Source organism: Takifugu flavidus, chromosome 4 (genome assembly GCF_003711565.1).
Source record: "Takifugu flavidus isolate HTHZ2018 chromosome 4, ASM371156v2, whole genome shotgun sequence".
Taxonomy (NCBI): domain Eukaryota; kingdom Metazoa; phylum Chordata; class Actinopteri; order Tetraodontiformes; family Tetraodontidae; genus Takifugu; species Takifugu flavidus.
The window spans coordinates 7,565,230-7,592,548 of NC_079523.1; the positions used below are offsets into that span (position 1 = coordinate 7,565,230).

At 45.4% G+C, this 27,319-nt stretch overlaps 1 protein-coding gene across 2 annotated transcripts; it reads right to left on the reverse strand.

Moving 5' to 3' along the window:
* Positions 1 to 40: 40 nt before the first annotated feature.
* Positions 41 to 27,319, reverse strand: col2a1b (collagen, type II, alpha 1b). 2 transcript variants are annotated; one of them, XM_057029799.1, is made up of 54 exons: positions 27,005 to 27,319; positions 24,043 to 24,249; positions 22,922 to 22,938; positions 22,649 to 22,681; positions 22,091 to 22,123; positions 21,867 to 21,920; positions 20,693 to 20,794; positions 20,070 to 20,150; positions 18,637 to 18,681; positions 18,043 to 18,096; positions 17,057 to 17,110; positions 16,448 to 16,501; positions 16,140 to 16,193; positions 15,989 to 16,042; positions 15,818 to 15,862; positions 15,674 to 15,727; positions 15,550 to 15,594; positions 15,380 to 15,433; positions 14,450 to 14,548; positions 14,254 to 14,298; positions 14,076 to 14,174; positions 13,913 to 13,966; positions 13,550 to 13,657; positions 13,390 to 13,443; positions 12,534 to 12,632; positions 12,013 to 12,066; positions 11,732 to 11,830; positions 11,506 to 11,559; positions 11,215 to 11,268; positions 10,897 to 10,950; positions 10,732 to 10,785; positions 10,354 to 10,398; positions 10,168 to 10,266; positions 9,403 to 9,510; positions 9,254 to 9,307; positions 8,935 to 8,988; positions 8,798 to 8,851; positions 8,416 to 8,469; positions 7,812 to 7,919; positions 7,640 to 7,693; positions 7,513 to 7,566; positions 6,726 to 6,887; positions 5,763 to 5,870; positions 4,755 to 4,862; positions 4,513 to 4,566; positions 4,322 to 4,429; positions 4,125 to 4,178; positions 3,934 to 4,041; positions 3,757 to 3,810; positions 3,564 to 3,671; positions 2,633 to 2,921; positions 2,053 to 2,240; positions 1,722 to 1,964; positions 41 to 1,537 (listed from the first exon to the last, which is right to left on the reverse strand). In XM_057029799.1, the coding sequence occupies exons 1-54, from the start codon at positions 27,096 to 27,098 to the stop codon at positions 1,391 to 1,393; spliced, it is 4,476 nt and encodes a 1,491-aa protein (XP_056885779.1). In that variant the 5' UTR covers positions 27,099 to 27,319; the 3' UTR covers positions 41 to 1,390. The 2 variants fall into 2 exon arrangements, with proteins under 2 accessions (XP_056885779.1, XP_056885780.1); XM_057029800.1 differs by lacking the exon at positions 24,043 to 24,249.

Consider the following 27,319-nt stretch of genomic DNA (forward strand, 5'->3'; position numbering starts at 1 on the left):
ATTAACAGAGGATACTAACAAAAAGGGACTTTACACTTGATTGGTTTTGTTTTTTATTTCCAATTTACATTAATTAAAACGTAACAAAAACAAGTCATGATCATAATAATATAATGCTATCATTATTAATAATAAAGCTATTATTAATAATAAAAATATACACAACCTCACATAAGGGAGCTCTCTGCGCTGGCGGTACAGCAGAAGCATGAATCTTGTCCTCTGGTGAATTTGCACGCCAAGGCAGAGGGCACGTTCGCTGTGAGGGGACTGGAGGGTCAAAGGTGACAGCGGATGGGAGGGCGTTCAAAGATGAAACTCAAACTCATTCGCTTTGGTCAAAGAAATATTGATTCAAACTCAGGAAACTAGGCGGGGGAGAAGGCCGTCGTTTGATTTGTGATGATCATAGCGTGAGGTAGCTTTGGAATAACACATTTATACAGGAAATTTAAACTCCAATCAAATCCAAATTCAACTGAAATATTCCGAATGGGCATGTTTGTTTAGAGTGAAGCAGGCGGGGGGACGCAGGTACATTTATCACCCCAACACCCAAGCTCACGTACGAGACGCTCTCTCCGAGAAACTGTATATATGTATACATATACACACGTGGCTACATCTGAGAATCCGGTTGTTAAAAAATAGACTGTCTTACAACAATAGCACCATTGACTTTTATTATAATACACAGTAACATTTTCATACACATGGTAGAAACAGGAATGCCTGCACTTTCTACGTAGCTCGATTTGGTTTGGTTTTTGGCGTAGCAGATATGGCGTCTGGAAGGAAGGAAGGAAGGAAGGAAGGAAGGAAGGAAGGAAGGAAGGAAGGAAGGAAGGAAGGAAGTGCGAGAGGATGATGGTCGACAGCGTTCGTTTAAATAACGAGTAAGCGGGATTCTTATTACTCGGCAACAAACTCAGTCCTTCCACACCCGGGACCAAAAACCTGAACAATAAATAAATAACGCCGACACATTCCTTTGCCTCTCTCTCTTGCTCCCTGGTGCGTTCCCTCGTCCTCCGCGTGCTTCCTCCATCTCGGGGGGCAGGTTTGGCGTGGGGGGGGTTGCTGTTCGCTGATTAGGGCGAGTGCTCTGTGTCCGTTTGGGAGGGATGGGGGGTGCACGAGTGGGGTGAAAGAAAAGCTGCAGAATCACAGATGACAGTTGCTGGTGCCAATCAGTGCAGATATCCTACGGCGTTTGACTTTGGCGGGGGGGGGGGGGGTGAAAGCACTTTTTATTTTAAAAAAAAGTCCCATGAAAAAAAAGTGTCTTGATTTTTCGTTTCTCACTCATTCTGTCTTCCTTTATCTTTATCTAGTGTGCTCCTTGTTCGCTGGTTCCACTTCTCTCTCTCCTATTTTCACACCTCTCTCTTTACAAGAAGCAGACCGCGCCGATCTCCACTCCGAACTCCTGATGTGCTTCGCCAATGTCCATGGGGGCGATGTCCACGATGGGCAGGCGAGAGGTCTTCTGCGATCTATATTCGATCAGCGTCTTGCCCCACTGTCCTGTGTGTTTCTGTGCAGAGGGAAGAGGAATACAATGGCTGCTAAATAACCTGTGACCTCCTGTCAAATTGCACATAATAAGATTGTCTGGGTGACAGGAGATAACAAGAAACTACGTGTGTGTGTGTATTTGTCCTCCGATGTTCCTCACGTGTGCACTGGATTCATGAAATCCTGCATCAGTTCAGTCTTACCGTGCAGCCGTCCTCCAACACGCTGTAAGTGAAGCGGCTGTTGCCCTCGGCTCTGATCTCCACGTCGTTGGAGCCCTGCAGCAGCACGGCCTTCTTCAGGTTGCCCGTAGAGGCGTCCATGTAGGCCACGCTGTTCTTGCAGTGGTAGGTGAGGTTCTGAGAGGCCTCGGTGGAGAGCAGCCTCAGGAAAGTCATCTGGATGGCGGCGGTGTTTGGCGCCAGGCTGTCGTCGCCGTAGCTGAACTGCGTGGAGCAGCAGGTGAGGACGATGGAACCGTTAATATCTCACGACTGCAGCAGCAGGGACAGAAAGAGACCGCGTGTCACTCACGTGGAATCCTCCGTTCATTGTCTCGCTGAACCAGACGTGTTTGCGGTCCTTGCTCTTGCTGGTCCACCAGTTCTTGCGCGGGATGCTTGATGGCTTGGGCTGGACGCAGGTTTCTCCCGTTTCCATGTCGCAGTAGACCTTGATGGCGTCGACGGTGCATCCCTGGTTAGGATCGATCCAGTACTCTCCTGTGGGGGAGGGGGGGGGTTATCCCAATATACTCCAGCTTACATCAATGAGACAGTTGTATGATGCATTGCAACGTGTGATCAGATCTCCTGTTAGGATGAGGTGTTAGCTCACTAGCGCATATGCTAGGTGGGCTGGTAGCAGCTCCCCCACTCTGACACGTCTCCCTCAATGATTGCAAGTGCATGTGTTCATTCATGGGCACCACATGCATCTCACATGAATAAACAGACTGTTTGATGAACTCAGTGTCTTAGGTTTGCGTGAAGTTAAACAACATTGTTACTTTAATATTGAAGTTTCACACAATACATTAAAAAAAAAACTATCCTCAGCTTTTCCGCTTCCCCATCTCCCTCCACTTGCTCCGATTCCTTTTGCCATCACTCACCGCTCTTCCAGTCAGGGTGGCAGAGCTTCAGGTCCCTGCAGGTGCGAGCAGGGTTCTTCTTGGATCCCTCGGGGCTGCGGATGTTCTCGATCTGGTTGTTGAGAGACTTGAGCGTGGCATCGACCTCGGCGTCGTGCTGCCGCAGGTTTCCAGAGGCCTGGTCGGCCCGCATGTACCTGAGAGGGTCGGGACCCTTCTCGGTCTGACCCAGTCCGGCAAAGGCGGACATGTCAATGCCAGGACCAGGGGGTCCAGGAAGACCAGGTGGTCCAGAGTTTCCAGGGGGACCCTGACAGGAAGAGAAGAGAGGTGTGAGAGTTCTATACGGTAAGAATCAACATTTAGACATCTTTTTTGCTGGTTTGCACACAGTTTGTCTGCCAGCGCTGTGAAGGAAACGTTGCCATCTGTTCAGCAATCTGCTCCCTCAACTTGGTGACTTCTCACACGGCGCCACCTTTTTTCTTTAGCTCAATTTCTGCTTTGGTTTTTGCAACTTTCTCTCTATCGGCGACAAATCATTGCAAATAGAAACAAATTCAGTTTTTGTCTCGCAAAAACGTGCATTTATGAAACATGATTTATATGATACATTTTTAATAGCACCGAAAATAAAAAAAGATTTACTTTAGATTTAGATTTATTTTAGATTTACTGTTTATATTTAAATGATGAGGGTAGAATAGGAACAACAAAATACCACCATGAACATTTTTACATTTTTTACATCCCAAATAATTTATGTAGTCATAAAATCTCAAACAACTTTGCTATTCGATTGATTACACTGAATAGATATGGTGATGTATTCATTACCCCCTCACACCGATTAATCACATGTGAGCTGAGGGATTCAGCATCATTTCTACTCTGTTTCTTCTTCTGTGCTTTTTTTAAAAATCCCACTCGGATTGAAGGTTCAGACACTCACGGCAGGACCGGTTTCTCCACTTCGACCACGTGGTCCAGGAGGTCCGATGGGTCCAGGCAAACCAAATGCTCCGTCCTTTCCTGAGGGGCCGACAGGTCCGGGCGGTCCCTATAGTCAAGGAGATGAAGGCATTCGTTTTGTGACTGGAATCATGGTGGCAGTTTGGTGGACTTCTGTCAGCACCAGCACTCACTCTTGGTCCAGCAGGTCCAGCAGGTCCAGTGGCACCCTGATCTCCAGCTTGGCCCTAAAAAAAATGGTTACTTTGGTTTTTAATTCTAAGCATATAAATAGCATTTTAATCCCCAGATATCTGATATGGATGTGATCACCAACATAGAGGTGAATCTTTGTGTAAGTATCCATTTACCGGAGGTCCGGGAAGACCCTGCAGACCTGTGAAACCTCGGTGTCCCTTCTGTCCTCTCTCACCAGACTCTCCACCCTCACCCTTGTCACCACGGGGTCCTTGAGGTCCCTGGTAGCGACAAGAGAGTCAGAAAGCGCTTTGGGAAAAATGATGAAAAATGCCAATTATGCCAATGTTGAAACTGAGCCTACTGGCATTCCTCTGGCTCCAGCTGGTCCTGGGGCTCCAGCAGGTCCTTGGGAACCCTGCCGTCACATCACAACATCCATTTAAAGTTCAGTTATTTCCACTTTTCAAATTGCTTCATGTTAATCATATTGACCTTTTAAACCGCTGCAGTGAAACAAATTAATCTGGTGTTACCGTGTTTATTGGAGTTGCTACTCACAGACTCTCCTCTGTCTCCCTGCTTGCCGGTTTGCCCGACTGGACCCGGTGCACCAGGTGCGCCTGGAGCACCAGGTGATCCAGCAGGACCGGTGTCACCGCGATCACCCTGCAGGAAGCCAACAAAAGAGTCGGTCAGATCACAGGAAGTGTAAAGCAGACTTGGCTCTGCCGCGTGGGTGTGGTTCCAACCTTGATTCCAGTCGCACCGTCTCTTCCAGGAGGACCGTCAGATCCTGGGTTTCCCTGTCACATGACAACACAGCATCAAGCATTATTAGCTTCCACCTCCCACCAGCACAGAGGTCCTGCTGAACACCGACACACAACGGACGCCTCCCAACCACACGTCCACAAACACAACAAACGGATACACGATGCAAATAACCGCTTATTTTGAATCAACGCCTTCATCTCGACTGTCGATGCCTCACCTCTCTACCGGACTCTCCAGCAGGACCGGTCAGACCGGGCGGTCCGACGGGTCCAGGGGGTCCACGGTCTCCACCGGTACCAGGAGCTCCCTGTTTCCCAGGCTCACCCTGGAAGAAGACAAGAGACCCTCTCACCAAATGGAAAGGTTTTTCCTGACATTGTTTAGACTATATATTACTAATTGTGAACAGCTACAGGCAGGACAGCACATCATCATCCTCATTAACACGAGCGATACAGCACAGTTTATCAGCAAAAAAGAAAACTCATCTAAAAAATGGAGATCCAAGAGAGACAGAAGAAAAAAATCAGTGAGAAAGGCTGTTCTGTTTCCAGGTAAATGGAAAATGACCAAATCCAGGGATGCTCAAAAACAGTCTCTCGATCCAATATACAGCTGCCAGGACCGGGTCGCAGTGTTTCACTGCTCTTCAAATTACACATCTATGAAGCTTCTCTGGTTGATTTGTTTTTTTGGTCAGTTTAATAATCAGTTTAATAATTCATAGTAAAGATGCAGCCACTGGGATTTTGGGCTGGCTTATTTCAAAAAGCCAACAGTCCAAGAGGCAAACTGAAGTCCCACGTGTCACTTTCAACATTACATTGTGGACAATTTACCAGAATCGTCCCGGCTGGTGCGCGAGACGATGTGTCTGATGAGTCCAGAGCCTGTTTTCATTTTATGGAAATGAATCAAGGAACACTACGCTCTCAGATTCTTGAATATTTATGAAGTCTGTGTCTTTTCTCTGGCATCTGATCTTACCACATGTCAAAAAACAACCTCATGTAGTCACAGCTCATATATTATACTCTAAAGCTGACAGACACTTCATTAATAAACTAATATCTAATCAGGTAAGACGGAGAAAAACAGCAGCAGCTTGTGAAAACAAACCTTGATCCATTTTTTTCTGCATGAGTGTGATTTTCTTCCTTTATTTAATGGTAATAGAGATTATTGCCTTTAGTCATCTGATGAACCACGCCCTGTGTTTACTTACAGAAGGTCCAGGAAGACCAGGGAAACCTCTCTCTCCACGCTGCCCAGGCAGACCGACGATACCGCGCTGACCACCCAAACCCTGAGGGCCTGAGGGGCCTGGGGGACCCTGAGAGGGTCAAAAGGTAGGAAAATAGAAGTCACTTCATGTAAAAACTAATAATTTCTATGCTATAAACATTATTTCTGATGTCATTTCTGTTCATCACCATCAAGGATCTATCTTTTAACCCCCCAAAGGCAGTTGTGTTGCTGTATCATCATCTCCGCGCTACACTAGCACGCTTTCTTGGTGTCCTGTTTTTCCATTTACTCCATTTTGTTCGCTTCTGTCATATTGGCCACTTGAGACGAGCGCCTGAATCCTACACCAAAGAGCGGCCATCGATCCGCTCGCTTTGCTTCATCCGCCGCGGTCGGTCCCTTCACGCTGGCAACAAACACCTGACTCTCAGTGACAGCTGAGACACACCGGTCGGTCGATGGAGACGCTAATGTGCAGAGACGGCCCTCCAGATTTAATATATGTCCTCCATAGGGAGGCAGGTAGCAGCTGTCATCATGAGTGTGCGGCGATCTGTCATGTGTCATTATCTGGACGGGACTCTCGTGAGTGATTCTAATGCTCATTGTGCGTGTGTGCAGGGATAAGAACGGGGTCATTACTCCGTCTCTGGGCTCTCGCTGCCCTGTGCTGTCACTTTCCTATGTCCGCGATTACAGTCGGTGATGGACACAGACGGCTCTTCGCGTGTGCACGTGGACTGTGCTGCGCTGCTGTCCCCCACTAATCAAAACGTCTCTTGGGACGACATGAAAGTCAACATTTCAGCCCAAACTGGAAGAAACATGCATTTATTTATCTGATGACAGCAGTAGACCCATGGGGGGGTTGGTGGGTTCTTTAAGTGGCACATCAGTTGGTTCCAATATATACAAAGAATATAAAGAAGGACACACTCACAACTGGACCGTCCTCGCCAGCATCTCCTTTTTCTCCAGGAGGCCCAGCGGGACCTCGAAGGCCAGCATCACCCTGTCTACCCGGGGGTCCACCATCTCCCCTTATGCCCTTGGGTCCATCTTTACCAGGAGAACCGGCAGGACCAGCAGGTCCAGGATTACCCTAGAAGTAACACATGGAATGACGCTGTTACACACGTGACATTAAAAACACGAGTGTGTCACGTTTTCAGAGCCTGTTTGTTTTACACTGTAAAAAAATGGCATCAGTACAGGGGCTATAAAATACCATTTTCATTTATGTTGCCGTAATTTTTACAAAATATTCAGCCAACATATGAGCTGCTTGACACGCTTTCTGGCGAGCTGCGCGACACACATTTAGGTGTAGAGGCAGGAACTTCAAATTGATTCTAATGTCTTTAAATATCTGTGTATCAACACGTCTGAAATCAGCAGGAGGAGTCTTTGTTCACAGCGTGTGGCACTTTGGCGCCACATTATTCTGAAACAAACAGCAGCGTCAGACGAGCGTGTGGGTGTGAAGAAATTGGAGGCGAAAATTAAACGGGATTCTCAGGTGACAAAAAGTCAGGCGGTTTTCAGAAGACATGCTTCTGTTCGGGCCATTTAATAGAATTCAGCCTAATTCATCACATCTGCTGTGTGACGCGTGAGTCCCACAACTTGTCAGTGAGTAATTATTATTTAATTCACAATAATGTAGAAAGGAAAATCATTAAACCAAAGTGACGCGGCGAAGCTCAGTTAATGCTCAGGGAACTTACGTTAGCACCGGGGGGTCCTACTCGACCAGCAGCGCCGGGGAAACCAGTGGCACCCTGAAAGATAAATAATAAATTAGACAACAGAAAAGGGAAAAAAAAGTAAAATGACTTTTGTATCGTCACCTACAGGAGGTCCCTGAGCTCCACGGGCGCCTTTAGGTCCAGAAACACCCGTAGGACCCTAAAAGACAGCATCGACCCTGTCAGTCAGTCTTAGCATCACTGTTGCCTGATCCTGCATCACAATCTCTACATTTACTCGCACACAAAACACACAAAATCACAAGCGAGAAACTCACAGCAGGTCCAGGAGCACCAGAGGGCCCTTGGGGTCCTGGGGCACCGGCGTCTCCCTTCTGTCCAGTCTCTCCCTGCTCGCCCTTGATTCCAGGCTGACCGTCAGCACCCTGAAGGAGAAGAGCTCTGAGCGTTAGCTTTGACCCATCTGTGGCTCTAGAACCTAAAAAGCTGAGGGATAAACGTGCGCTCAGCGTTGTTGTTTACTGCGAAGGGATCGTGTCTGTGGCGTTATTCAAACTGACAAGAATCCAATAATTAATCACCCGGAGACTTTGAGAAAATGGATGATGAATTGTGCCGAAGCGCAAAAAATAATGGCCGGAAGAGTTTTGGAGGCGTGCGGCTGATTAAACGTATTTATTTGACGTCTGTCTGACGTTTGGATCGATGACGCCATTTGTCTATAACGACGCACGGCTGAATATTCATATTTATTTAAGGTACAATAATAGTATAATAGAAAGGTTCCATTCTATAATAGAAAGGTTTAAAATGAGAAAAGCTGGGCCGACAACAACAGCTTAACGTCTCTCGGGAAAAATATAGGTACACCTTCTATTTCTATATCGAAGGCTATTTAGCATTCTCAGTGATGGTACGTACAGGCGGTCCAGCAAATCCTGCAGGCCCAGGAGATCCGGTCTCACCTCGGTCACCCTGAAAGGCAACAGACAAACACTCAATGCAGACAACACACAGCATCTCGAGTCTTATCACGTTCCCACACAGACGCTTTTACGCACATGTTCTTCATATCTAATATATATCATATATTTTCTGCCCTCACAAACAAAGGTTATTATAAATCGGCCCTTGTGGGGGCTTATGTGCAGCTACCCGAGCGACACTATGAATATTAAATGAACTGTTGCTCCGCCCACTTTCACTCCACACCCAGATAAAGGTGAAACACATCTTCACGAATACAATATATTAAAAAAGGATTTGTCTGACACATCTGGTGTACAGTGACAGAGACACATACAGGAGTACCACGGGTACCAGGAGCTCCAGAAGGACCCGCGGGACCAGTTTCACCCTGTAAGAAAACACCCAGAAGTTACACGGATGATATTATAGTGGTTTATTCGCTAACTGCTGTAGTAAATAAATATCTGATACCTTCTCGCCATTAGGACCAGAGGGCCCAGGAGGACCAATAGGACCAGTAAGACCCTGCAGATGGAAAAAAACATTCTCAGAGTCCCACTTGACATTTGCTGCTGTTTCTGAGCCCAAATAAAGTCAATGTGTGTTTCAATCAGAGGAGGATCTGACTGGATCTTTCTGGAGGCCTTTGATTTAAGTGAGAGATGAATAGACAGTAAGCGTTTAAGGCCTTCAAATCTAAAACACGACTGCTGCAGTCACCGACTGCCATGTTAGTCAGAGTCGTCGATCAATCAATTCATTCAAAAGTAAACTAATGAACATCACTTACCCGGGCACCATCTTTGCCTGGAGCACCCTCGGGGCCTTTCTCTCCGAGGTCGCCCTACAGGGATTTTTTTGAACAAAACAGGTCAGGTCAGTGCAGATCAGTCATGTGGTTGGTCAGAAAGGTAACAGTTGCTTCTTATCTCCACGCACTCTGTCTCCTTTGGGTCCGGGAATGCCGGCGCCTCCTCTCTCTCCGGGCATACCCTGCAGACCGGGGGGTCCTTGAGCTCCAAGGGAGCCGTGAGGACCGATGGCTCCCTGTTGTGTACCGGAGAAGGCAAAATTTAATGGGACTACTTTGCAAAGGGCAACAGTTTATTCACAACTTTTATTTTTTATGCCTTTATATTAAGGGCAGAAGCAAAAGGGCCCATAAAAAATGCCCTTTTTGGGGGGGGATCTAAAACATTTTAGTTCCGACGCAGAAGCAAACTGCCAGTGCTAATCCTCGTCCCGTCCATCTACTCCTGCCTGACCTTACGGGAAGGACTGAAGCCAGATAAACATCCAGCCAGATAAGAAAATGACTGCAAGATTGAGCCTTTCCTCTCCACACAATACAGCTGATTTTTGTGATTGCTGTTTCCTGAAGTGGGTTATTGTGAAAAAAGGCACCAAACATGCAGAATGGCTGTAAGAATAGCAACATCTTAAAAACAAACGTGATGCAGACTCTGAATTTAAACAAAAAGAGCTTCCTTGTTCTGTGCAAATGTTCCCCGTTTGATTAATCATTAAGTTATTAATTCTCCTGTGACCTATAGTGACGCATCAAAATGAAATCTTCTCATTAAGCGCAGAAAGTGAAGGGAAGCTATTAACGCGACGAGGTGATAAAAACGGATCAGACAACTGGCGCAATTAGCGCGGAGGTGCGCACGCCTGCTCCTGCTTTCGAAGAAAAATTGGATTCACCTTGGGTCCATCAGTTCCTGGAGTTCCAGGAAGACCTCGAGGGCCCTGCAGACCCTGGGGACCGGCAGCTCCTCTCTCGCCGGGGAATCCGCGCTCCCCCTGCACGGTGACAGAGACAATCAGCGGCGGCCATGACGGCGGATCGCTCAAACAAGTGGTGACATGAAATGAAGTGTGTCAGCTTACCCGGGGCCCGGTGGTACCAGAGGCTCCAGCCTCTCCAGGGACACCCTGGAAGGTGAAAATGAGAAGTTACACTTCAGGTGAGATCACAGCAGCTGCGTGTGACAAGGTCGTGCCAGTTGACTTAGATTACGTTGTCATGGGGCTTTTTGCAGGACTGTCATGGAAATATGACACGCCTGGATTTTTTAGTGGCAGTGGTGCAGAAATGTTCTTGAAAACACGGATGGCCGGACGGGACTCGTGTATTATTTAACACACATGGAAGGTTCCAGTTCATTTAATTTGTTTGTCCAGAAAATGTTGGATTTGTGCAGCCTTGCCTTACGTTCACGCTCCTCCCTGTTTTGGGCTATACTTAACAAAAAAAAGCCAACTCACCTGATCTCCAGGCTTGCCGCCCTCTCCTGGGGGGCCAGGAGGTCCTGGCAGACCCTTGTCAGTAGAAAAGAAAAGAAAAGAACACATGAGCAAAATGATAACCCCCCCACATCAAATTGATGTGCGGTAATAAATTGTGGCGTTCCCATCTAACACCGGACCCACCTGGAAACCTGAGGGACCAGGCTGTCCCTGCTCTCCTCGCTCACCAGCAAGACCCTAAACACAGCACATAAACTCTGCTTAGGGTGAGATCCAACACAACTGGCTGTAGTAAATAATAATAAAATAAAATGAATGAATGAATTTTGACTGATGGTCATCACTGAACCCCGCCTCTAACACTAAACAAGCTGAAGCGTCGGTACCGACCCAGAGACGGAGAAACCCGTTTCTGCTTATTTATGTGCAGGGGGAGCAAAGAGGGAGATGATATCAGAGGTGAAGCAATATGGAGAGCGGTGAAGAGTCAGTGATACGTACAGCGGGGCCAGGGGGTCCGGCGGCGCCGGTTTCGCCATCTTTGCCGGGAAGACCCTGAGGGGAAGCAAGATAAACGAGATGAAGCAGGAGGGCACCAAAAATAGGCTGATATGTAGAATACCAGCCTTCCATCGATATTACCAGGATCCTCAGCGTGATAGGAGCCGAGCAGCAGGTCAAGTGTGACTCAGAGTAACATTTAAAGGGGCAGAACTGTAATTTCTTTCATTTCTATGCAGCGTTTTGACTTTGGTGCATTTTTAAAAGAGCAGGTGAGCTGCAGGGACTTACTCTGAGACCAGGCGCTCCAGCCAGACCTTTCTCCCCAGACTTGCCAGGTTCACCCTAATAGAAACAGGGAGGAGACGCTGCAGTTAGTCACCAGGCCGTGATAAAAATCTAGTTGGCCCCATGTTGTGTCAGCTATCTTCATGGAAAACATATCCACTCCCCCCTAGTGGTGGGCTCCAAGTCTAAGAAGTGATTTCTGTATTTGACCAAATGTGTCAGTACTCACAGACGCTCCCTTGGGACCGGGGAATCCCATGACACCAGGCTGTCCGCGGGCTCCCTGGGGGCCCGGGGGTCCGGGACGTCCATCCTCACCAGGAGCTCCCTAGTTGAGCAAAGCAAAATCCAACTGAATAATCCGGGTGGTGACTGGATGATAAATGAATCCTCCTGAGGACGCTGGATGAGAGGGGACCTGCTACACGTGGTCCTTTAACTACTCCACTGGATTTAAGCAGAAAGGGGGGGGCTGCACGGGGATTTCTATCACTGATGATGTGCACTTACAGAAGGTCCAACTTTCCCCTGAGGCCCGGCATCCCCGGGACGTCCGGTCAGGCCCTGTCAGAGAAGGAGACGCAAAGTCCAGATGAGTCCCACCTGCGTGCAGACTTCAGAGGAGCATCACGGAGGAGCCGTGTGGCACTTCTCATCAGCTCTGCGGGGGTTCTTTCTGCCCAGCTTGGGGGGATCGGACAGAAAGATGAGCGCTTGTTTAAACAGCTGCTTCCTGTCAAACCCACAGAGCCAAACTACTCCTTCATGAAGACCTGATGACCGAGGGCATGTGATTTAATCCCTTTTTTAATTTTATGACTACAGGAGCGTTTTTAGGGTACGTGTAAATGTTTTGTGGTGAAACATCAGGTCTTCGAAGTCCTCTGAACAGTATAGGTTTTTTTCATATTTTCCATGTTTTGTTATTTAATATTTTGACTAAATGAGTGTATTTTTAAATGAAATTGAGTAAGAATACATTATTTAATATCAGCACACATGTAACAATTGTGGTAGTGATCAGCTCTTACTCTGGCACCAGGCAAACCAGATTCTCCAGGACGGCCAGGGTCACCGTTTGCACCTTTAGGCCCACTGGCACCAGAGGTTCCGCGCTCCCCAGGGGCTCCCTGCGATCAAAAGAGAATCCCACTCATTCATTCGCTAAAGTGAAGAAATATGTTTCCCTTTGTGAGCATGGAATAGTTCCATTGAGTTTGTGGGATTGGATTTTCCAGGAGATAAATGAGATGATGGTAAGTGAGATGGTCATTAAGGGACATGTAGGTCACCACCGGTCTATCATGACCACTGAGGGGGTTCTGCGTTAATACTGCCACCGTGTGGCCAAAAGAAGAAGTTCTCTCGGGTGACGGTATTAGAGATTGAGGGGATGACTGAAGCAGAGAAACTGCTAGATATGTTAGTTTGTAGCTTAATATGTTCAACATTTTTGCATTCGTAATTCCAAATGTTGTTAAATCGCAGCCTCTCACTGTTTTGTAATGCGGATTTTATGAAACGATCAGTCTCAGTCGGTGTTTCACAGCTGCTTTATGCATCTTTTCCACCTTCAACCCAAGCACAGCCAAAGTAATTGAATTTAGAATCTGTTTTACAGACTGGGAAATGTTATTTTCTCTCTGCACTGGATGAAACAAACACAAGGCCGGCAAGAAAACAGGCTCATGCAATTTCTTCCAGCAATACGAAGCAGATGCAAAATGGTAATTGTCAATTTCACACGCAAGTCTGGGAGCGGCTGTGAACATGACTTCATCTCCTCTCTTCTCAATCAGGTCTGCATTTTTATTTGCAGCATCTGAAATCCTTGAGTCTTCCTGTCACATCAGTTGGGAATTCTCATGACTGACGGCACGGACTCACCTTTGACCCAGCCAGACCATCCTGACCGGGGAAACCACGGTTACCAGGAGCTCCCTAAGGGAAAAGAATAAGACACTGCAATCACAGACTTGATCCAAGCAGAAGAGTCATGAATCAGAGGTTTAAATTCATGAAAAGTCAATTTAAGGTTGTTACTTACTCTCTCTCCAGGTGGTCCAATAGGTCCAGCAGCACCAGGCTCACCCCTGGGCCCCCTCTTTCCTTCTTCACCTTGTTGTCCGGGAGGTCCTTGAAGACCAGCGGGTCCCTGCAGTGCAAAATAGTTGCATTTTTCATCAAAAGAACAGAAATTGTTGCAACCTCTTAACTCCATCTGGGTCACTGCCCTTAAAAATGGAGCTCACACATTTGGGAGGAAGCAGAGAGTGTTTCTCTCATCTGGGTCGGGATTTTGCTTGAGGAGAGCAGGAGGAACTAACTGGGGAGAGCTTCTGTCCCAGACCAGGATAAACCCGAGATCATAGATAGATTAAATAAACAGAAAAAGTCTATCACAACTTACAATCTCTCCTTTGGGTCCAGCTTCTCCCTTGAATCCTGCAATACCAGGATCTCCCTGAATAGCAAAGAAAAAACAAGAAAGGCAGAAAACAGAAGATGATTATCATTTTCTGTGCCAGGAGAAAGAATTAACGGTTGTTTTTTTTAAAGAATTGTGGACATACAGATGTTCCTTTGGGTCCGAGTGGTCCAGTTGCTCCCTGAGGTCCAGGTGGTCCACGAGGGCCGGGGAAACCAGGAGCACCAGCAATACCATGAGCACCCTGACAAGAAAGACACAGTGAGAATGTTTATTTCTTTGTAGTAGTTAGAATAAGAAGGTTGTATCATGGTTCTACTCACAGCTGATCCTTTAGCTCCGGGTATTCCGTCAGTACCAGGGTTTCCCTGCACACAGCATAAAACACAGCAAGTGAGCGTCCGTCTTTCTTTCTTAAACATTTTCATCCTTCTGCCCTTCTAGCTAGGGCAAATATTCAGGACAATAACTAGAACTCATATTTTGCTCAGCGTCGCAAGTGATGACTTGATCACTTACAGAGGCTCCGGAGGGTCCAGGTGATCCAGGCGTGCCAGACTCTCCACGGGGTCCCTGAGCCCCCTCAGGTCCACGAGCACCCGTAGGACCTGCTTCTCCCTGATTAGTGATGCGAAAAGGAGGAAAGAGATGCACGTGTGAAGATGTTGCTCCTTCAAATAGGACATTTTTAAAATAGAAAGTTAAAATTCACAGATAAAGTGAAACAGAAGCAGTCGTCTGCCTCTGCCACATCCTTGAAGCATATAAATAAAAGGGAAAAATCGAGTTTTATTAATATAAATCTGACAAATAAAGCTTCATTACTGTGGCTTCCTATTACGCACATTCTGCTTTTTAATATTTTCATGTGACGTTTCCGTGGGTAATGAATCCTTTAAGAAGGTGCATCGCGTTCTCATAGGCGTTGAAGTCCGCCCTCTGCTGGCCATTGCTGATAATGCATGTTCACATATTTTTACGTCATTATCATTAATATATTTTATACATTTTGAAGAATAATTATCAGGCTTTTCAAATGAAGGTGGATTAAAGATTTGAGAATCCAGGTTATTCAGTTACAGTTCCAAAAACCCGTCTCTCAGGAGCTTTTCTGATGATGAGTATACATCACCATTTAATTACTTAGGGAGACTCACCTAAACACACTTTAATTCCTAATTGATTTTCTAAACTATTAAGTGACCTAAAGGAGGGACTATTAGCGCAGTGCTGACGCTGCTGTCACTCAGGAAGGGAAGCAAACACACACAATTAAAGCAGAGTGAAGGAGTGAGATGAGGAGGGAGGGAAAGGTATCTTTTAAAAACTTTCTTCAGTAATTTGCTTGTTACAATGTATTTCGGACCTTTATAATTTTCTAATAGATATGAACAGAAAAGACAACAGGGCTACTGACGATGGCGTCAAAACTACAATAAAGTGACTTACTTTAGAACCAGGAGAGCCAGGGAAACCTGGAGCACCGGATGGACCTACAGGGCCCTGGAGAGCAGAAGGAAACCAGCTCAGAGAAATGTGTTGGAAATGTCAGTAACTTAGAAAATGACTAATTAGAAATGAAATCAAAATTATACAAAATGCTGAAAAACAATACTTACTGGGGGACCAGCAGGACCGGGCAGGCCATCGTTACCACGGGCACCCTGAATAAATCAGCACATGAGAAGTTAGCTAGACTGTATGTTGTCAGGGAGCGTAGAATGAGAAAAGAATGACACTCACGGCAACACCACTGGGCCCAGGACGGCCTCTCTCGCCAGGCAAACCACGAGGTCCCTGTGTGAGGAGAACATGTTCAACTCACTTTCAAATCGAACAACAAATTTTGGTTTCCGTGTCGAGGCAGTAAGGTGCAGCGCTACTCACCATCGGTCCAGGGGCTCCATTTTCTCCTGGGGCACCAGACTCACCCTGTACAGGAAAGAGCAGCGCGTGTCACTGTAGTGCAGGAAACAGCCTTTTCCAGTCAGGATTTTTTGTCTTTCTTCATTAGCATTAACACAAGATGGCCAATGGATTAAAGCAATAGAAATGCACCTTGGACCCGACGGCTCCAGTCTCTCCCTTTGCACCATCAATACCAGAGTAACCCTGGAGAGAAAGAGCAGAGCAATGGTGCACATTTAGGTCAAGATATCACTGATAGCCATGCAATGTTTCCAGATTCTATTTTAGTAAAAACACTCACTCTGTGTCCCTTGATTCCAGGCAGGCCAGGAGTTCCTGGGAATCCACGAGCTCCCTGTGTTACAGAAGGGATGCATCGACAAGTTTCAATACAGGAAATTAAGTGTGTGATGTGGATTTCTCCTGTGTGCAGCATTCATGAATAATTTCCTTCAACATAAAGCTATCATTGAAAAATAATCTATTCATTTAATGACCTACATAAGATGCTCTTATCAGAAAAGAAAGAAGTGAAACTTGTCTTTGTTGTTTATCAATACATTCATAAAATACAGCATTTATATTGGATATTAAACACACGATCCTCACCTGAGGTCCAGTAGGTCCACGCTCACCTGATTTGCCAGGTTTTCCAGCCTCACCCTGAAATTAAGACATAGAGTAAGTCATTTCAAAATCAACCTACAACACGCCAAAATGTTCTATATAATTTCATTTAAAAAGGTTAACTATAGATTAGACTTAAACCACTTCCAGCACTGTCTGTCGCCACCGTGTGGTGGAAGTCTAGAACTGCACCCAAGTATTTATGTAGTACAGTAACTGGGTCAAATAAAAGAGAAAACATCACCAAAAGATGGCTGGAAATGGTAGGAAAAAAGCCGTGTAGGTCCGTGTTTGCATAGCAAACGTATTTTATTCATCTAACAATTTTTGTCTTATTTTGACATTACTATTCCGCAGTGTTTTCAGTTAAATGAAAATAGCTGAAAAAAGGCTGTAAATAGTGATTCAATATATTTCATGATAGTGATACTATGCAAGTTTTATGGAAGTGTTAAGTGAATCATGTGTTACTTTTCCCCTTTGAGCTGGAGAATACTGGTATGTGACGTGGCAACATTGAATATGTTTTATCATGTATTTGCTTTGTCTCTGCTAGTTCAAAATAAGCAACATTATGAAAGACATATTTACATCTTCTCCAGCCTTTCCAGAGGGTCCAGGAGGGCCACGGGGACCCATGGGTCCCTATAAAGAAAAAGAAAACAAGTCAAGGTGAGAGACAATTTCCACTCATGGTCAGCAGAGGGCATCATTTCACAGCTACCTGTTAGTCAATAACAACACATCTACCTGATTAGAAAAACACAGTTTCTTACTGAGTCATCATCACCCCTTTAAAATGTATTAAATATTGCATTATTTTGGTTTGTAAAACAATACCTTTCCCCCCTCAAATATCAGACTTGCAAAAGTTTGATAATGTGGAGACTAATGCAATAATATTTCAAATCATTACTTTGGTTTTCTGCACATATACTGATAAAATAAATAAATCCTGTGTAAAATTCTGATTTGCAACAAAGTAAGGGTAATCTTTAAATAGATTTTAAGAGCATACAGTATGCTTCTTCTGCTGTTGGATAATTAAAGGTGTCGTGTTTGTAATTTCACGCTCCGGTGGAAAACTCCATCTTTGACTCGCCCTGATTTCAAAGGAACAAAGCTTGATTTTAATCGCACATAATGATGCGCTGAAAGACTTTTTAAAAAGAGGCTCCCAATCTAATCTCCACGGGAGCAGATTAACACAGCAGCGCGGAAGCTCTGGACCTGTCTACCTGCTGAGGGAGCAGGATAGACGGGGGGGTCGGACCGATTTCAGGTGTAAAAGCATGGGTCAGAACAGGGAGGGTGGAAGGAAAAAAGGGTCCTCTGTCTGGTAGGGAATTAGTAAAAGGACGAACAAAATGCGACAAGTGCAACAAGAGGATATTTATATACAAAAGTGAATGTCAGCTTCATTTAAAACTACTTTGTTTTACTATTTTTTTTTTTGAGCACTAGCATTTTGTAGGTTCACCTTTGTTTCTGCAGGTAATCCTACGGATACATCAGCTCTTACATGTAGAGAGACGTGTAACTTGAACCACATGAGGAGGAGCGTGCAGGGTACTTACAGCTGCTCCAGGCTCTCCTGCGTCTCCAGGGCTGCCTTGGAAACCTTGTGGGCCCTGAAATACACAAAGGCAGAGATAGTCAGGTGATGCTGTGTTTACTGGCTGCAGACAAAATACTGTAAATGTTTGTCTGGCTGTGGAAGGAATTCCTTGCCAATCCAGCTCACAAGTCCTATTAGTCTGATAGCTCTTTTTCAAAAAATCATCTAATTTAAGCAGAAGAGCAAAAGCATCAAGAAGACTCAGTTGAGGTGGCTAGCGAGCTACAGGTGGAGGAAGGCATGTGCTGTACGCTTATGGGCTGTTAGGAAAAAGCCCTGGAGCCACTGGTTAAGACCCAAAAGTATTCCCTGTCTACCTATTATCCTCCAGCACACCGCCCCGGAGTAAACAGTTATCTGTCTCAGTCTTTTTATGTGGGCCACACTGGTTATTCTTGTTATCAAACACACTCAGGGGGAAATAGAAGAGGAACAGGGGATCAAGCACGATACAATTAGGAGGTTTCAGTCAGAGCCGTCTGTGGCCGGGCTGGATGGTGTCTACAGGTGCACAGGGCTCATGTGCTGTCTGGGACATACAGGAGGTACTTACAGGGGCTCCGGATGGTCCAGGTGGTCCTCTGGGACCCATGGGGCCCTGGGGAAGGAAGAGAAAAAGCATTAACCATCAGGATTAGTGCACACATTTTGTTTATATTAACACATAAACATGGAAAACAGACCCGTGCATATATTTGCTTTTAATATTACAAAAATCAGTTAATGTTTAGTGGGATTTGTTTCCTCTTGAATTCTGTCAAAAGCTCTTAAATAAATGCCATCTGCTTTTCCATCAGCTGCCAGGACCTCCACAGCGTATTCAGGATTCCTCCGTGGCATTTAAAGTTCCCTTTGCCGTCTGTGATGTGTTTTATTATTTCTCCTATTCCTTTTCTTCAACCCCTTTTCTCCTCCCGCCCAACGTGCCTTCCTGTAGTTCAAAGTTCACCAGCGGCACCGCTGTTCTCTTACGTGAACTCTGCATGACTACTTACAGTTTAACACGGAGTGCAAAAAGAATACGGATCCAGCTGGGTTTTTTTTTTAGAAAATGTATCCTTAAATCTTTCAGGCACCAGTAACAGGAGGTGGGATGTGACCGACTAAGTTCTGTCTGATTGGACTATTAATCTGCTCTGTGAGACGCTTCTGGTTGGAGTCACACGCCAAACAGATTTCTCCTTCAGCTTTATGCATCGCTGCTTCAGGAGAGCATATCACATTCTACAGAGGCGATGAGCCGAATCTCTGCTGCTCTTTTACCCCGTCTGACTTCCTCGCTCTCAAATGGAGAACATTCGCTGGACATCTGCAGAATTTGGAAGCTGTTGCGATGCTGGAAAAGGCGTCGATTGCTGTACATTTCCTCTGAGGTGACCACACTTCCCCGTAGACTCGACAGCAGGCGCTCACATGTGAGGCGAGTGGTTGCACTTTACCCAAATCAGAAGTGGCAGCGAGGGGGAAAAAAGCCGCAAATTGACAACAAATAATCCTCTGAAAGTAATGAAAGTCTTCTTTGAGTGGCGGTGGCAGGGGAAGGGGGAGGGGGGGAGGGGGGGGCGATGACCGCAGCAGGCTGAAACATATCAATGGAGCTCTGTATCTTCATGGCCGTTGGAGGTTTTTGAAGGACACAAAGATTTTTTGGCGCAGTTGCGATGTATGTTTAGGCAGAACGTGTGGGGGGTGCAGAGGGAATAATGAGCAAACATCAGCATCAATAAAGGGGGAACCATCAAACAACAGACACCAGAACTGCCAGACGGGTTGCTGCTGCCCTCATGGGTCTGATCGGTTCTTCCAGGCATCTCAAAACTCATCTGACGTCTGATAAATGCAACGAGCTCTTGTTTTCTACCAGTCATGTTTTTCTCTGTCCACCCTGGAGCCTGTGATGATGGGCCATCACAGGTCCTAATTAACATGTAATACAGTAAAACACTTAAGCTCAGTAATAAAATAGGGAGCGCTACGCTTGCTCACCATTGGTCCTTGCATCACACCCATCTGGGCGCCACCGCCAGCCTTCTCGTCGAAACCACCGGCCATCTGAGCAGCAAAGTTCTTCAGGGCAGAAAAGCAAAATAAGCCAATAAATATTTAGGATACATCAAGATACAGTATTCTAATTTTATATTTAAGCAGTTGTGAGGGAAACGGCCTTTTCTGAGGAGGGATATCTGTCTTGGCTGGGTGCGTTTCCATTTCAGAGTTTTTTTTCATTTTGAAGGCGACGTGTGTTTAACAGACTCTTCAGACTTCATTATGTGACTTTAACACAAACAGAGGAGAAACAGGAGCCCTCTTTGGCTCTCTCATCCTCACAAAGACTCTTCTTGTTCCCCAAATGCTAAAAAAAAAACCCTCTCCCCCACACGATCCCTTCCAATGCCTATCACACTCCCTCCTGCCTCGCCCCTCTGCCCACCTCCACCCTCCTTTTCTCCTGCTAAGAATGAGAAGCATTCCATCTATTCTTCCTCTCTGCATCAAGTCACCGCCGTCCTTCTCCTTCTCCTCGCAGCATTAGCAGTCCCCCTCACCCTTTGTGCTCCGATCCGCCCAGTGAGACGATACTTGGCCCACGAGAGCAGAGAGATACTTACTCCACCGAGCCCAGGAGGGCCGGGAGGTCCTGGAGGTCCTGGGTTCCCAGGGTTTCCAGGGGTGCCAGGCTCACCATCTCTGCCACGAGGGCCAGCACTTCCCTGGATAAGATAATTGATATTAACATGAACAATTAATCAGAGTCCACAAAATATGACCTCTTACTTTTCATTTGGTGAATTTATTGTGACAATGTATCAAAACTAACTAAAACTTAGTTTTGTCGCATTAAAATTCACAGTGTTGCAGCTTTTTCTGTGGATTAGTGGAGTCTAAAATGACAAATGACAGCAATTCACACACAATTCACCCATATTGTGAAATGGCATGAGGAAAGCGAGTTCATTCATCACGACACCAATACACCCGCCTTTCTGCTCGCTTGTACTGAAATAAATCATTACACAGCCGCGAACAGGTGATGGATTACAGTTGTCAGATCCTGTCGATGAAGACAGGATGAGCAGGTGATGCCTAACAAACACCAGCTGTCTGCATGAAGGAACTTGACTGCACCCGACCGTCCGGCAGAAATCCCACGAAACCATCCGAAGACGGGACATTTGTGGAATTTTGCCCGAACTAAGATGAATAAAGCCAAAGACTGAGCACCCGCAGCTGCAGATCCACTTTAAACCCGAAGACTGTTTATGTGAGAGGCAGTAAAGCGCGCAGGTGATTTATCAGAGGGAATCAGACTACTTGGAATACCTCTGCATGTAGTGACAAATGACCCTGGGAGGGGAACTAGAAGAAGAATGTTGTTAACACCTAAATACCCACTTATCCTCTCTGTGCTACGATGCAATCTGCTCTTCAATTTACATAAAGCAGATGAGGGCATGAGATCAGACAAGCACTGCACAAATGAGACATTCAAAGACATGAATGAGAAGGCACTTGATTGAGACACCGAGGACATGAAATTCAGCCGGTCATGGCAGACAAACAATCCAGGCCACACGAGCTAATGTAGCAGCTCGAGCCAGTTAGTCTGCACCTCTTATTGAAAGGCCTTGAGCAAAGGCTCTCCTATAACCAGTTAAACCATAACCTGTGCACAAAGCTGCCTGATTTACAGGACACGCCATCACTCTTTAAAAGAAACAGGATGGCAGTTTATTTTGTAGTGTAAAACTAATGATTTATGGGCAAATATTGCTCCTAACCCACCCTCTCTCCCTTCTCTCCTCTTGGTCCGCGGGGTCCTTGTTCTCCAGATGGGCCCTGGACAGAAGAGACGGTAAAGAAGCAGCTTCCTAAAAAGCATCAGCTGTTGCTTGAGCTGTTATTCCAGATCAGTTCAGCATTTAAAGAAAATGACGTCCGGTTGGTACACGTCTGTCCCAAACATGTGACACGTTGAGACGGTGACTTGAAACCAAATTGCAGCATACCATGGGGCCGGCCGGTCCTCTCGGTCCCACAACCTGCACGAAGAAAAGACAAGAACGTGATGGTTTTATCTCTGGCCGCACCTTTGAATTTTAGACCTCGGATGTTGGAGGTGGATTGGCACATGTGAGCACTGGTCTTGTTCTTACAGGGGAGACATTATCTCTAGAATCACCTTGTTAAGTGCTAATTTCTTCAGGGCAAAGTATTAGCGGGAACCTACAATAAACAATGCCTTCTCTTTTCCTGGCACGAACTCCGTTGCTTTCAGACGGGTAAAGCATTTCCAGGTGCTGCTGTGCAGCAGCAGAGACGTTAATGCGCTCTCTAACTCTGCCTGCCTGTCTGTCTGTCTCCCTGTCTGTCTCTCTGGGCTCTGGCCTTTACGTATCTTTACTAGAGACCTTCGCTTAATCAGGTAGTTGATTGCAAATATGCAACAAAACACTGTTTGTTTTTTTTTTTTACTGAGAATACACTTTAACACATCAGAATCAAATCTGAAAGAGGATGAATATATAAAGATATGATGTTTAAGGGGCAGTATAGTGTCAACTTACATCAGTGATGTCTCCTGGTTCACCTTTCTGACCCTGATGTTGCAAGAAAGGAGACAGTTAGGACTAAAACTATAAAATAATTTGATCAATACAGAATTCATAAGCGACAACCTGTCATCCCTCACAGCGAGTAAATGTGAGCGGATGAGAATTAAATCCTCAAAATCCCCGCAGGGGCCTGAACATTGTTATCAGTTCAGTACAAATGCAGGTTTTACAGCAGGTGGTGGGGAGCACACATGCACAAACGCACACATGCAGTCAGGGCCTCACCTTTGCTCCAGGTACTCCTGTTGTGCGAGCAAGGGAGGGGAAAAAAAAGATCAAAGTTAGTGAATAAATAACACATAGCAGTGCTGTTTCCTAAGCACCCTCTCATGTACTGGCTGACTGCATTGCCTTGACTCAAACTACTCCAAAGACCACCACCACGTTGAGGGCTGTGCTTCCCAATAAGCCCATCGAGATCTTTAAAAGTGTTGGATCACCATCTCCAGTAAGCTGCAAGCTGAAGCAAAGCACCTGCGTGAGAATGCAGCCTTTTGTCAAAAAGGTGGCTGTTACACCTGATGTCGGCCACTTGATAAGCAGTGGTGAGTAGCATTGGTTCTATAATTTCAATGAAATGTGGAAATGTTGGATTATGCAGACAGGAATGCAGGTGAGGCTGGACGTTTCAGTTAAAATCGATACTGATGTTTGACAAGCAGCCACACTATAACTGGCTGCCAGCTTCAGATGATGCTGCACATCTGTTAGCTAGATCATTAAAAGCGCTCCATCTAAGCTTGAATGGAAGCATTTTGTAAAGCACTTTAACCCACAAGCACGCAGTACAAACAGTGACACTTCTGCTTTGCATCATGCTCCTCAGGATGTTTGTATTTCCACAGCTGAGACCCTTTTCTTTGTTAGGAGGCAGTGGCAGGCTTTTAAATGTTCCCCATCACTTAATTCTGGAGGCTTCGCTAAACACCCACAGTTTTCCTTGCCATCAGAAATCTACAGAGGATTTGGGGTAGAAATGTGAGGCCGTGGCTGCCTGGCTGAGGTATTTCCTAATGGCTCCCACATGTCTTCATGATGGTCTGGGAAAGGAGAAAATATTCAAACAAGATGGGGGCCAAGGTGGGCCAGCTGTGGAAAAATGACATTGAGGTAGCATTTCTAGGAAATCTGCCCAGATGTGCCACTGCCGATTTTGTTATCATGTGTTTGCTTTGGGGAGAAGAGATGGTATTTTAAATCAAAGGGAGGGAGGAAAAACCTGCAGAAGTGGTTAAAAAAGCACCTGACCACCCTTTGATTGACTTTCATTCCTTCCCCCAAAACAAACAACATGAGAATGTGCAGTAATTTATTTATGATGAAGTGTGAGATAAATAAATTACGACCGATGGGTGGCGACTGGTCAGCTGCGCAGATGGGGCAACACTCTCCGAATGGGATTTCTGGATTGCGGCAGTCTTTTAGCTCCTCGCAGACAATTTCATCGCACAGGACGGTTCCAGTGTCACACACACAGATGCGACAAGGCTCGGGCTTCCACACGTCCTTGTCGCTATAGCGCTGTCCATCCTGCATACAGCTAAGAGTGGCCTCTGTGCACGAGGCCAAAGTGAAGGATGCCCAGACGCAGTTGGTGGGAGGAAAAGAAAAATTATTTATCATGGAGCAAAAAAAAAAAAAGACTGTGATTAAAATTCCTTAATACTAACGTACATGTAAATGCATAGTATGTAAAAGCTCAGCAGAACATTTTGGAACAGGTGAAACCCTATAAATATCTTGATTGTTCTTTTATTTGCTTAATCATCCAGTAAGAAACTGGAAAATCAATGAAAAATTTACACAGTTGTAGTTATTGATATCTTCTTTTTTGGTCAAAAACATTTGAGATTCTAGTAATCTAACAGTCATATAAGAAAAATAAGGTCTACGACATGTCCTGTTTTTTTCTTCAAGCTCTCAAGGGTAATTTCAAACTAATTTATAAATAAGAAAACAAATCGCCTCATAAATGAATACTGGAAAAAACAGTTCCACAAATCGCCACAGGGGGGCGGTGTAAGAGAATCCCAGTGAAGCTGCGGAACACCTGCAGGAAACCTCCAATGACTTAACGAGACCTGAAAGTATGGCCTAAATTCCTCCTCAAGTTAAATACAGGGTGTATTTATATTGTGGAAGACACCCTTAATGTACAGTAATTTAGACCCCAAAAAAAAAAACTACAAACACACAGATTGCTGCTTTGGGGGGTGCATATGTCACTACAGCCACTATTTGGTCTAGATTATATCGGTCAGGAAAAATGAAATAATAGACTTGGTAATTATATATACTAAGTCTGAGCACAGATTTTTTTTTTTTAAAGACAAAAACAAACAAGCAGCCCAACAGCTAATTAACAAAAGTGCTCTGACTGGAGCCCCTGAACCTGAATGAGTCCAGATGAAAGACTTCGGGGGACGCAAGCGTGCAAGGCGAAGGAACAAGTACAGTAGCTATATTTACCTCGGAGCACTGCTTAAGTTAAGGCTACCTGAGGGAGCTCAGGGGGCAATGAATGAGGTCTTTCTGGAACGATACAGAGTGGGTAATTCACAGATGATTGCCTAGTATAAACACGGGGGTGCGCTTTCAAACCCCCATCTGGAAGCCATGGCTGTGGCAGATGCCAGGTCAAACACAGGACAGAAAATGGTCAGCTTTCATTCAGATCTACTTTGTGTCTTTGGCATATCACTTTGCAGGCCGGGGTGTAGGCTGCACCTGCCCTTTCACTGACTCAAATATGAAAGATGGTCCTGATAGGGAATAGTCTGGGGGGGACAAGGGCCCCTCTGTAAAAAGGAGCTGCTTTTTTCATCACTGAGGATAATTTGTAAGTCTTCTCTCTCAGTGGTTGGCAGCCACGGTGCTTTCCAGAGGTATAAAGTGCAGAATGAAACTTTTCAAGTGCAGCCAGGTGGAGGACAGTGGAGACAACTGTCTCTACTTACTTGAAGCGAACGCTCACTTTTCTAACTCAGTCAGATTCTGCTCGATAGAAGGTAAGATATGAAAAATTAAAGCAGTGACCCCCTGGCTCGTTTTGGGTGGAAACACTGAGGTGCTTCTGCTGAGAATTTCGTGCCATTTTAGTGTCTTCCAGAAAAATGTGAAGGAATGAAGGGATTGTATTTTGTCCAGGGGCCCATTTCTCTGAACGGGTAACCTGAGACATTTAATTACTTTTGCACAAGTATTCTGCCTCTGCTTCCCCAATATTATTCTTTGAAAATGACACATTTTCTTTGCACAGTAAGCCTGACTTATTGCATTCAGAAAAAGACTGAAGAACTCTAAAATATCGATTCTCACTTCATATTTTCCCCATCACCTTTCTCCTGCACCTTGGCTCCATCTCTTTGGGCTCACTGTCACAGCTTATGGTTAAACATTTAAACAGATGGAAATCCTGAAATCACATGGAACATTATTTCTGGCCCTCATCCGCTGGAGCACCTTCACTCTCAAATGTCTCAGGATCAATAACAATGAGGAAGATCTACTCAGAATCAGAAAACTGCGAAGACAGTCCCCAAATATCAGGATAGACACAGATGGGACGTTCGGATTCTTGTGGACTGAATTAAAACCATTATAAAACCACCCTAAGTGGATATTTTCGTTATTGGTGCACCTTTACCCTCAACAAGCCCGGATTTGCCTGGATGCCCTCTGACAGCATTGGAATGTGAGCACTTTGCACCAAAGAGCCTTGAGCCTGGCCACTTTTCACTTTTTTCCCGTTACTCCCTTTCTCCCTCCTCTATCCTCCAGTCAATGTGCAGTTTAACGGCGATCCGCAGAGCACCCACAGGTGGCCAGCAGCCTCATTTAGAAAGGAAGAATGGTCGAGAATGAGCACCTTCTACACTATAAAAGATGAGACTAGGCTAGGTTTTGTTCCTCAATAAGTACTGACAACTGAGATTGAGAATGTGGAAAAAAAATCATTAAAAAAATATAGACTATAGTCATTTATTACTTTAATCCTCAATCAAGAATTTGTCTTGCGCAAACTTGCCATCGCTTTAGTTAATCTACTTCTGAACCAAAACGCTATAAATCAGTAATATAGTTTTTTTTAATCGTAATCAGACCAGCAAACGAATGATCCGCAGATTTTATGGATTAGATTCAATCTGCACGTCAAAACAATCCAAAATTTTGCGTGCGTAAAAAGTGAGTACATTAAAAATAAAAATCGTATCTCTGGGCTGAAAAATGAACACAAAAAAAATCAAAAAAGCGCCCCGATGAATACTTTTAGATGTGTTTGAAATGAACATTTAAAACATCACTTACGGTCGTCTTCTTCCTGACATCTCACAACGGTTAATAGACACACTTGGGATGCTACAAGTAGCAGTACAATCCTGGAATCCATAAAGCTGAACATGTCTAAATATTAGACATGCAGGGCCTTCGGAGAAGTGGGAGTGGGAGCCGAACTTTCTCTCAGTATTTGGTGTGTTTGTGTCCCCGCTTACGGACGCTGAACCATCCGAATTTCACCCTTTCCAACAGACCGATGGGATGAATCCAGCGGCAGGACCCGAACCTGCAGCGCAAACTCAACACCGACCTCTCCGGGCCAGCCGCTGTAGTTTTATGTCCACG

Excerpts from the sequence above, each read along its gene's own strand:
- col2a1b (XM_057029799.1), bottom strand. The coding sequence starts at position 27,098 with ATGTTCAGCTTTATGGATTCCAGGATTGTACTGCTACTTGTAGCATCC. Across the intron at positions 22,124-22,648 it reads AACCAGGAGACATCACTGAT|GTTGTGGGACCGAGAGGACC; the intron begins GTAAGTTGACAC and ends TTCTTCGTGCAG. Across the intron at positions 8,470-8,797 it reads CTGGTACCCGTGGTACTCCT|GGTGACCGAGGTGAGACCGG; the intron begins GTATGTGTCTCT and ends GTTGCCTTTCAG.